This window comes from Polyodon spathula, chromosome 27 (genome assembly GCF_017654505.1).
Source record: "Polyodon spathula isolate WHYD16114869_AA chromosome 27, ASM1765450v1, whole genome shotgun sequence".
In the NCBI taxonomy this organism is placed as follows: Eukaryota; Metazoa; Chordata; class Actinopteri; order Acipenseriformes; family Polyodontidae; genus Polyodon; species Polyodon spathula.
Genome location: NC_054560.1, coordinates 5,238,757 through 5,250,589, shown reverse-complemented (window position 1 = coordinate 5,250,589; position 11,833 = coordinate 5,238,757). Strand labels below are relative to the sequence as shown.

At 40.7% G+C, this 11,833-nt stretch overlaps 1 protein-coding gene across 2 annotated transcripts in view; it reads right to left on the bottom strand.

Moving 5' to 3' along the window:
• Nucleotides 1-2,404: 2,404 nt before the first annotated feature.
• The window catches only part of LOC121301427 (lysine-specific demethylase 4B-like), a 69,144-nt gene continuing 59,715 nt past the window's right edge, over nucleotides 2,405-11,833 (bottom strand). Inside the window, exons 19-23 of one of the 2 annotated variants that reach the window (XM_041230816.1) lie at nucleotides 8,064-8,249; nucleotides 7,000-7,167; nucleotides 5,989-6,108; nucleotides 4,987-5,079; nucleotides 2,405-3,101 (exon numbers count right to left, since the gene is read on the bottom strand). In XM_041230816.1, coding sequence (XP_041086750.1) covers nucleotides 2,895-3,101; nucleotides 4,987-5,079; nucleotides 5,989-6,108; nucleotides 7,000-7,167; nucleotides 8,064-8,249 — 774 coding nt within the window. In that variant the 3' untranslated portion in view covers nucleotides 2,405-2,894. The remainder of the gene's footprint in view (nucleotides 3,102-4,986; nucleotides 5,080-5,988; nucleotides 6,109-6,999; nucleotides 7,168-8,063; nucleotides 8,250-11,833) is intronic. The other variant, XM_041230817.1, reaches the window with a different exon arrangement.

Genomic DNA, 11,833 nt, shown 5'->3' with positions numbered 1-11,833 from the left:
ATGGTTAATTGCAACCCAACCCAGGCGGCGCTTGTTGGAATATTCCAGTATTTGTCCCATGACTAGCAGACAGAGGCGTGGGACTGGGGCAGGCTGTTCCACACAGGAGGAGCAGAGACGCACAGCGAGGGAAGCCCCGTGTGCTTCTCCAGATTGAATCGTTTAAGCTCTTGCTGTAGTGCTCTGTCCACTGCCTGGGTTGTTACTTTCCCTTACCTGAGCTACTGTTTTAATGTTTTATTTGTATTTCAAATAAGGGTGTCCCAGAAGCATTATAGGAAATATCACACATTGTGCAGATTACACACCAAAGATAATCTCAATTCGTTCCTCAGCCGTTTAATCTGTTAACGGTGGCTCAACGCAATGTTCTATAAATCTAGCGGCACTTGTATCTTGGATCTGACTCCCTCGGGTCGATTTGCTGGACTGGTGTGTGAGGGGGTCTTCTTTAAAGTAACACGGAGGAACACTTGGGTAGCTTGCACAAATCAATGCAGATCGTTCTTGCTGTGTTAATCAATGTACTAGTAGTGGTATCAGACCTGCGGAGTCGATACTGTTTATTCGGTTAACTGTGACGCATACAAGTCTCTTCTACAGGAATAAAATGTCAGATCTCTTTTCCTTTTTTTAGATTTCCACCCCTGAATAACTGAACTATACCAGTGGCAGGCTGATTAATCTGATGATCAGTAGCGACACTGTTGTTGGCAGGAGCGGTATTTTTTTAGTTGTTACCTTACATATTGTGGTGCACGTTTGACATTCAATTAATGGAACAGGAAAGTGTTTTTGTGTACATGTTATGTAAGAGTTATTTTTGCAACAAAAACATGTATTGCTTACATTGATTTAATCAAGTGGTAACTTGTAAGAATGTTTAACTTTAAAACATCAAGCATAATGTTAAGCCAGGAGAGCTAGTGGCTTTTACTGTGAAGTCACACGTCTCTTTTATAATTGAAGCCAAACTGGTTCCAGTTGGTGTGCTTGGTTGACCAGTCAGTTCATACGTGTGGTTTTAGTAACTCTTGTCGTCTTGCTATAGTTCTGAGGCTCTAAGATTAGGTTTTATTTATTCCCTGATGGTGTACGGTCCTTTGAAGAAAAAGGAGAAAGGTTAAAAACCAAAAAAGGAAAAACAATATTTAAATGTCATTTAATTAATGCTATTTACAAAATAAAAACAAAAACAGTTACAACAGCAGAACCTGCTAAAATGTCATTGCTCGTCATTTTTTTTCCCCAGCATTCAATGAACCGGTTAAGTCAAGCAACGTCTGAACCACTCTGTGCACGTGGACAAGCTGTAGCTTTCAAATCCAGCAGATAAACGGCAAACGTTTCATCAAGTCCTAAAATATAAAAGCAAATGCCTGAAATTATATCGCATACAAATCCGAACCCTCTCCTCCCTTCTGTAAGGCTGTTCGGAGTTGCTATAGCACCATCCAACCTTCTTGTTTCTCCACAGCTAGCTTGGTAAAGCCAGTCACTGGTCTTACATGATGACCTTCCTGATGCAGCAGGCATGACTTGTCCTTTATTTCTTCTTTTAAGCCCAGCAGTGCCTATTAAATACAAAATTCTGCTAAAACGGAAGGGCTCCCTGCTGCAGGGAGGGCACAGTGAGGCTCTAGTACCATCTCTGCTGGATGCAACCTGAAAGTCCCAGAGCCAATTAAATTCAAATCAGCCCTGGGATTGAGCAGGCTGGTTCTAGCCTTGAGTGCTGCCAGAGGGAGGGGTAAAGGGGGCTCAGCCAGGAGATACAGTGGGAAACCAAAGGAAATCATTGCTTTAAAAAAAAAAATGGTGTACACCTGGTTTATTCAAGGTTTCAACAGGTTCTGTTCAGTTCTACCCAACTGCTGTGGAGTCATGCTCTGCCCTTTTGGGTTTTGTTTTAAACTACCAAAAAAAACCCCATTTGGTTCCTGACCCTACTTCACAAAAGGTATTCGTATTTAGATAAGACATGATGGTTATTTTCTGCATCAGTAGTTTGTCGTCTGTGGGTATTTAGCACTTCTTGTGAAAATGGCTCAACAGTAAATAGAAAATTGTTGTTCTTAAATCTTTGCATGACGGTACAAAATCCATTTCCATGCCAACAAAAGAACGTCTCTTTCAAAAGGGTCAACACTCTACCAAAAATATATTTATATATTCAAATGATTCCTACCAACAACTGAAGAGAAAACAAAAAAATAATAATTTAAGAGCACATAAAAAAAAAGACTACTACTTTACCACAAATGATGGAGATGGGGAGAAATATATATAAATATATATATATATATATATATATATATATATATATATATATATATATATATTATATATATATATATATATAGATATATATATATAATGTACAATGTACTCCCTCATTGAGGAGCATCAATGTAGGTATTTACCCAAAATGTGATTGTAAGTATGGTATCATCTTAAGTTTTTATAAATAAATCTTTTTTATACTGTTCGTGATTTTACATAAACAATAAAAAATCTGCATCTGCACTTGAATCAATTTTAAAGCTGTACAACTGTTTGTGTGTGAGAAAGAACAGTTCATGAGTTTGAAAACGAAAAAAGCTAGTGGTTGCTATTGGTACATCCAAGCATGTCTTTCATGTAGCTGAAACGGAGGTAATGTGACTTGCTCTCTCTCCCTCCCTTGAATTTGACGGTTCTGTACAACGTGCAAGGATGCAAAACTATTTTTCCCCCCCGACTGTCCAGGAAAAACACAAATGCCAACAGTCTCTCCTCGATCGGATGGGAAGTTTCCGTGCAGTGCGCCGGGTTGGAAAGGGCTGCTCCGGGCTGCACGGTTTCCATTCCGCGGAGAAGAGAAATCGCTTGAGTGCCAAGTCTCTCCTTGGTGTTTAAAACATGCAGTGGCTGCTCCCCTGTTGCTGCTGCTGCTGTTGTTGGTATTGTGCTTGAAGTAGTGACTCCATGAAAGTCACATAGTTTGAGTAGTCCTCTGCTGGGGTGGGGGCGGGGGCGGGACTGGGACCACGGGGTCGCTTGGCTGCCTGCACCTCGTCCCCAGAGAAAACAGCTTCCCGAAGGGCTCCGGTCGTCAGAGACTGTGAGAGAAACAAACCAACTAAGAGTCATCATCTGACAGCCATTCACTTTAACATGTTTGTAATGGTGATTCCCAATCAGGCAAGGTAAAAAAAATACACCTGCAGCAGGGACGGCAAGAAGACTCCTATTGCATAGCTGTTTCTCCATTCCCAGGTTTTAACATGAGATTGAGTAGCCCCAGTCTATTGGCAACAAGCTCAGTTGTGTTTTATTATATTCCTAGTAAAACCAGAAGTGGATCAAACTGCTATCAAATGGGAGTCTTATTTCCATCCCTATCTATTTTCACACATAGCATAGTAACTGTTTTGAAATAATTCTAAACAAACCAAAATGATAGTAAAGCTTATATTTCTTTGTGCGAATCATTTCATAACGCTCAATTCTGAATGCAAACCTATTAGAAACAAGTCATAAAGACAAGCAGGGCGATCTTCAGTGTAGCTGGAACATTTGATTACCTGCCATAATCAATATAATACTCCACAATAAGCCCCAATGAACACAGGGTTCAGGAGACGAATATTCTCAAAAAGACTAAAAAAAACTCTTTAGATTAGGCAGGGGTAGCTGATTCTATATGAGGATCCAAAGGCACAGCTCATCAATCCCATTATAAAACCTGTTTCCCCTGCACAGCTGACTCCCAGGCTTGCAGATCCAAGCCTCCTGTTTATCAGATGTTGTTTGTATGATCCACGACCTTCCTTCGTGTTTAGATAGAAGGCTGTCTGCTTGGTTATCCCAGCCCTGAAGCGAGCCTGAACGAAGGAATCCAAAATGAGCCAAGCGTGGCGGACGCTGGGTAGGATGGAGAAAGCCGCTGAACAGGGCTAATTTATCAGCCTCTCCCCTCAGACATCCACAGACACTAGGGTGTTGGTAATACACTCACAAGAGAACTGCCAGCCCAGCAGAATGAAGATTTAGCAGTTTAGCAATGTTGTGTTTAATAGTTATGGGATGTTGAATAACATTGCATTACAGCATTGTATACAAATCGACGAAACAGATTAGTGTTGTTCCCAAGATAGGATTTTTCACTCAACTACTACCAAATATTACCTTTACGATAGTCTGGTCTGTTCCTGCAAATCAAAGTCAGCCAATAGGTGTGCCACTGCCAACTCCACAATATAATCTGGTAGCGTTATTCTTCCTAGAGTCCACAGTGTATCCTGACAAATTCATAAAGAGCCCCCAGGACTGCATGTAATCATGAAGCTATGGTCTTCTCCACACACTGATGCCAGACCCCTGATCCCTTCTCTTCCTCTCTGGTACCACCAGTGAATGCAAAAATTGGAATTGAACAAAATGACATTTTGTCCAACTAACTTTCTAAGGACCAGGACAAATGGGCGTACCCTGATTCGAAGTGAAAATACAAGTCTAGAAAAAATAAAAAACTGCAAAAGTGAAAAAGTTAGCTACTTTGCAGATGCAAAGCAACAGGAAAAGCTTGGGAGGGATTGGTAGCTATTCTCAGTACTCTGGGCTCCAGTGCGAAAACCCAGCTAAAGGGAATGCATTGAAAAGCCCTCAAATGGGCCGTGGAATAAATAAAGGATATCTAATGGTTGCCAGTGGGATACCACACTTATCTTCATTTAGATAGAAATGAGCATGCGGCCACCCCAATGGGACCCTTTAGATATTCTCTCAGTACCACAGAAAAGAACATGAAGCATCACTCTGTGTTAAAGCAAGAAAGCAGGAGGATTCCTTGAGAAAGAGCTCAATGGGTAAAGCACAGGGCTGCAGTGTAGAAGAGGTTTAAGAAGCAGAGTCATTTAAAAACTAAACCCCACCCCCTCCCAGGTTTAGGGAGGACCGATCTTGCCCTGAGACTGTGAAGCTGCCTTCACTATCGCTACTTACCAGCCGGGATTTAACCTTCTTCGGCAGCTCCTCATCGACTGTGTGAATATCACTGCGCTTCACTGTCAGCTGAGATCCGTCTTCAAACTCCACCTGTAACAGGACACAGTGACTCAAAAGCAGCTACCAAGCCAGGTCCACGATCTGACTTGCACAGCTGTTGAAGGAGAAGCCCGATTTACTTCATGGAGAGGCGTCAACTGTACAGGTGTTGTTACTAAATCGTTTACACAGATCACACCCCTAGATAATAAGTAATAATACAGTAAAGCAAGTCGAATGAAACCTGATGAATAATGTTAAGTTAGCATATTGAATTGCATACTGCTTTGTTTGCCATTTACTTCATGAAAATTGTGACATTTGGAAATTGAACATGAAAGACTGTACTACTATTATGGCTTCTAGACTTTTGCAATATAATTTTGTAGTTTTATTAGACCTCAACCCTAACATTCAGGGCGATGCTATAAATTTGTATCCAGGTGTGATGTTTTTGTACTGCGACACGAACCCTGTGCAGCTCAGTGCTCCAGATGGCATATTTTCAATCAGTAATATTGTTTAAGCATTCAGAGCAAGATGTGCTTGAGTGATTTGACCTTTTAAAATCGTGAGCATGTTTCTCTTGTTTGTAAAGCCCTCGAGATTATGGAAAAGCTTTTATTAAAATGTTTAGGTGTGCGAGAAAATAATTTCTGGTTTACAGATCAATGTACACCAGCATTGGGTCTGTGTGGAAACACGGCATTGCAGGTATTTGTCAATATCAGCAAGTACACAATCTTCTTCATTCCCACTGGGCTCTGGGGAGATACCAAAAAAGTCTTGCTCCCAAAATATGACATTAAGACACACTACCAAGTCACACTCGCAACGACAGAGATGAAACACAGGTGGTCAATTTGCTTTTAAGAGTTTTGCCAGAGCTTTCTATTATTGTAACAGAACAAGTTTTTTTTATATAAACAGCTTGTCAAGGAATGAGGATCTTGTACCTACCTGACAGACGTTGCTGAAGTGGGCAGTGATGAACCTGGCACTGAAGACACTTCCGTCTGTCCACTGGATTTGAATGACCTCTCCCTCAGCCGGGGGTCCGTACTGGAGGCAGTCTCGACTCTGGATGGATGCAGAGCACAGAGATCGACTCAGTCGAGAGGCCCTCGCAGCTTAAAACTCACAGGGGACCGGACTGTTCAAACTCCTGGCACCTGGTCATTTCAATAAAATACCCAAGCAATGGAAGTCCTGAAAACTATAGTTTCAAGCCCCGAGCCATGGAGAACAGCGGGAGCAGTACGGGCAAGCGATTCCTGTTTACACTTATCCATGGTGTATCTGGCAGGATTCCTTCCTTCCTTGCTTGTCACTTGCTTAGCTAAATTACAGAAGCAATCCTAATTGCTTCTAAATTATCTTAACGGTTTCAAAAGCTAGAATGCCTGCAGGAGCTAAATATTCCATTTAGGTTTGCCTTGTATTGATTAATACAGGACAACAGTCTCAGCATTGCTTTAGTGAAAATGATACAGGTGTTTGCAGGCTGTCGAATGTCCTGCAATCACAGAACATGTTAACTATCTGTTTATGTAAATAATTAAGGTAGATTTGCATTATACCCCAATTTAGCAAATTCAGCTGTATAACAGGTGTTCTGCAACACATGTTTCCGGTGGCATACATATAAAATTACAGAAACTGCATTAGTACCATGAAAACAGAAATGAAATCAAAATGAACAACTATTCTGCTTCCGTGGGAAGATATGTGTTAACGTTTACTCTATAGACTCATGTTCCAGTATATATATGTGTGTGTGTGTGTGTGTGTGTGTGTGTGTGTGTGTGTGTGTTTTCTTTAATTAAACATATAACTGGAAATCTTGAAAATGATGGCACAGCAACACCTTTCCTTTGCTCTCGAAGGTTGTGTTCTGTTATTCCATCATAACGCGGCGCATCAATTCCATTATCCCTCGACTGAAAAATGGTAAGAGCAGAAGAAACTCACGAGGACGTTTTCAGGGTACAGGTTGTCGATGTAGGAGCCGTCCTCAAAGTTGACCTCGTAGGTGGTCTGCGTGGCTGTCCCAATCACCCGGCACGTGTAGTACAAGCCATTTCGGTTCTTGCCAATGACAGTCTGTCCTAACGAGACCTCCTTCGGCGCCTGGCTCAGCTGCAGCGTGAGGAAGGGTGGCTCGTTTAAGACACAGTGGCACCAATGAGGAAATCAGGGTTGCTGTGTCTCAGGCAAGCCAGAGCAGGATGTACACGGTAAATAAAGTCTTACTTACAGGAGTTACTGACGAGCTTTCTCTCGATTTGATCTGCTTGTGGTTTTCACTAACTGTTTAATTGCAACCCCCTCCCCCTTTACCACAAAGCTGTTCTTCCACTTCCATGTGTATTCATGGATTTTAAAATGTTTATACTTTAGGACTCCCATTATTGATGCAACTAGGTCCATTAATAGTGGTGGATGGAAATATGGTGCAGTTTAAAATAAATAAATAAATCCACTAAAAATATCTTTTTACAGCTACACAATAAAAAAACATATTTAGACTGGTATTTGTTGATATACAATACAATTTAAAAATGGACCATTATTTACTGTTTAGTTTTGTGGGGATAAGATACAGGGTGTCCAGTAAAGTCAAGTATCACAAACACTGTAAAGCCATAAATATTTCCAAGCCTTTTATTATGGGTTTCTAACATTTAAAAAAAAAAAAACTGCAAACATTTTTGGCACGAATATCAAATTCCACCAACAACACATACTTTGTATATTGCAACAGGGCGGCAACATTTCTAGAGCAAAATAGGTTTTTACAAAATGTGATTCACCAAATATTTATGGTTTTACAGCATTATATATTATGTGGATTAGAATGTTCTCTTAAAAATCAGACAGCTACATACAATGTATCACACATCTATATCACATATCTGCACCATACATCAATTATAGGGATTCTTTCCTCTTTGCTTAAAGACAACCAACATTATCAATTACTCTCAGGATACCTGGCTTACCCTGTGGGAGAGCCCTCAGACAACGGTACTCACGTTCTCATTGGTTGCCTTGTGCTTGTGGCAGGTGATGGACACCACGTAGGGCCAATCGTCTGGCTCCATGAGGACCCCTGCAGTATGGGCGCAGGTCACATGGAAGGAGGTGGAGCAATGCTTGAAGGAACACTGTATGCAGGCACCAATCACACGCTTCGTCTTTTTATGGCAGTAGACACATTTCTGCATGGGCACAGATCACAGCGCGGTTAACGTTCGGTAAAAGACTGGTCAGATGCCAACAGCAACAAACCATTCCATAATATATGGCAGAAATGTATATAATGCTCATAGCAAGCTTCCCAGGGTGGCTTTACAGACCAAAGAAGTGCTGCAGGTTAATTAGAAAAGGGTAAATCAAAACAATCATTAAAATGAGAGCTGAACTTTATTTTATTTTGGTTCCACAACAGGGTTTTTAAAATTAGAGTTTGTATCCACTTTGTATCCAAAAAGCCTTGAAAATTACCAATAAAGAGACTACTCAAAGTTTACAAGAATACAAACTTACACAGGAAAAAAAAAAGTTTGTTCTTGAATATGTTCTGCATGCATGACATTTGAGTCTGTCTGCCACACTTGCTTTAAGCATTAGAAGCACCTACGATGAAGAATACTCTGCCAGGGGAACTGAAATCTTCCACCAGCCTGGGGCTGGGAGTCAAACATACAATATTTAATTATCTAAAAAAACACCAGGTATCTCCTCTTAATTTTAAAAAATTATAGTGGTACAGGCTGCTAATTACTTATTAGTTACAAATGAAAGGCTGTAGAACTGTCATGGTAAATTATTGGACATGTGAACGCTGAATAAGAATTTGAGGTTCCTAATAAAGGGTTGCACAGTAACTAAGCCATCAACCGAAGTACATGTTGAGTCTTTCAAGTATGTGACTTATTACAATTACAGTCTGACACGCCAAACGCCTTATTTCTTGGATTCAACAGAGATTTATAAACCACTTGCATGCATGGCTTCCATTGTTTATTATTATTTACGAGGGTCTACAGCAAGCTCCTGCAACATGGTCTCTCTTAAAATGGATTGTCCTGCTTTCCAAAGCTAATCTATTGGAGTCAAAAGTGCACGGAAGACAGTTAACATGTCTTACTTAAATTGGGTGATAATTGTGTTCATCATGATAATACATCAGCTGAATACTGCAAAACAAACACTTGTACAAACACAGCCTCTTCCCAAACAGGGCTCACATTAGTTCCCTCGCTTGCTTCATCAGCTTCCCCTTGGTACAGCAAGCAGCAAAATCAATAAAAATTGAAATGCATTATTAAACCGTCAATACCTCATTTTGCTTGCCTGCAAGTAAGAGGCAATGTATAACACCTCTCAATATATTGCTGAACATTGAAATATTTTAATTTACCACGAGATCCAGATTTAATACTCTGAACGGGAGGGAGGGGGATTGGGAGGAGGAAAAGGACGCGCAGAGATGCATTAATAGAATTTCTTTCTGGTTCTCTTATTTAATTCATTCTCAGTCTACAGATGCACCCGCCTTGGCTCCGGCAGTGTTTTAGCACTGGTGCGTAAGGTTAGCAGGGCTGCACTCTGGGGTTCTCAAGTGCTGCAGGAACCCCCAGGCTTGCTGGAGAGGTGGCCAATCTCAATCCCACCCTTTAAAAGACTTGTCTTTACAGTGATTAGAGCTGACAAAATAATTCCATAAACCTTACTGGTTTTGCATTTCCATTAGCTCTCTGTAGTTTTAAAAGCAGCGTTATAGCAAATGCAACAGTCACTTTAATGTGATCTGAAGGATGAACAGAGGGCAGTGAAATTACTTTGGGAGTAACGACCCCAGCTGATTAATGGAAACTAACAGAATGATCATGGCTGTGTTTAACCCATATGTAGTTACTTACTCTCCCTTAAGGTTCATCAATTGTAATCACAAAATATAAGAGATCAACTCAGGGCAGGTAACTGGAAACACAGGAGACTGCGCCTTTAAGGAGTTACCTACTGGCTATTTTAACAATATTATACTCAGTATGTAAACTTGTGTTAAATAAGCAGCGAAATAAATACATAAAAACATTGTACAGGAGTTCAAAAGATCAGGAGAGTAAGAAATTGCCTCTCTCTAGCTTGAAGATCAAGGCCATTCATTTCCCGCAGTGAGAAATGACACCTAATTATTCTGCATTCCACGTCATAAATAATTTACACGCTGATGGTCTGGCAATATACCATTAATCAGCATGGCCATGCAATGCATGCAAAAATAGCTTTCCTTCAGCGATCTAGCAGCTTGCCTTTGGGTAGGAGGGGTGAATACTACCCCAAAACCCGGACATGCAGGGTGATGGAAAAGGGGTCTCCTAGAGACTCATGGGTGGCTTGCATCAGCAGCGCAGGTGAGTTATGCAACCTGATAGGTTGGCTCCTGGCTAAGCATTGATCGCAGGTAACAAGCCTGCGATTTGTATTAAAGACAGCGGAAGCTTTACCCTAAACTTACAGCTCTCTGCACCCGGCATCTTTACTTAACTACAATCCTTTAGTGCACGTCTCCAAAACTAAAATATCTCATTGTTAGAAAAATGACTTGCGCAAGAGACTTACGCTATAGAATTTCTTATAGTAAGGCACAGGTGCACAAATCCAATCCTCAGGGTTTGGAGTTACCAAGTGTTATAAATTAAATAAGAATTGCCCGATGGGAAGGAGTTTGAAATGCTTCATTTAATTAATTTAGGGTATACTGCAGGTTGAACGATGACTCTGAGAGCTCCACACCTCAAGAGAGTGGAATTGTGCACCCCTGTTATCTTAAGAGTTTTGTTCTGCCAGCCCTCCTCACACTCTCCCCTTCCTGCAGACTTTCTCAGCCGTTCAAAGAATCCATCTATAGAAATATTCAACGACGCGCTTCAAAAGGTGCAGGCAGGCAGAAAAGTCGCGCCGATGAACCTCGGAGAGGAGATAAGGTGTTCAGTATTTATTTAGACTGGTTTGCAGAATTAAACAATGTTTGGTATCCAGGGGAGTTTTTTTTTTTTAAGCTCAAATAAAGTTGCGGAACAATACATGTTTTATAAATATTGTATTTTGTAGGGTCCTTGTTTTGCACTGATCGCATCTGTCCATCTGCCACATTTTACATGGCAAACACAACTGTGCTGTGTTTTGATTTTATCATACACTCCTAGCACCCTATAGATGGTCTGAGATTGTGATTATGAGTTCCCACTGTACAATATGTATGCGCAAAGGTTTCACATTGGAATGCATATTTATCTTTGTTTCTAAAGCTTTAATAAAACCTGATTGAGGTAGAATTTCACAAGTGGTTTGTAAAAAAAAAAGTCAACGATGGTGTCGGGGGTTGGATGAATAGAATCAGAATGCAACTAAATATTCAACAGCAGAACCTGTATTTTAATTAATAAACATTTGCTGGTTGGTCAGGCACAAATTCCCTTTTCTGGGAAATAATTTCTGTGCAAAGATATTCGTGCCTAGGTGCCTTGGCATACTAATGGCCATCCTATTTATATTTTGAAGACACAGATTAGACTGATGGTTTAAACTAGACACGTGGACAGACTGACAGAGCTGTGGCCATGAGATTTATTAGCTACGACAGATTTTTTTAAGGCAGTAAGCAGCTATAAAACTGCCTATGGTGAATGCAAACAAACCTGACAGTCAACCAGGTCTGTTTTCTGAAGTGCAACTGTAGTTTTCCCCAATAATCTGAAATGTTAAAATGACTGAAAGCCCACTCTTTCGTTCT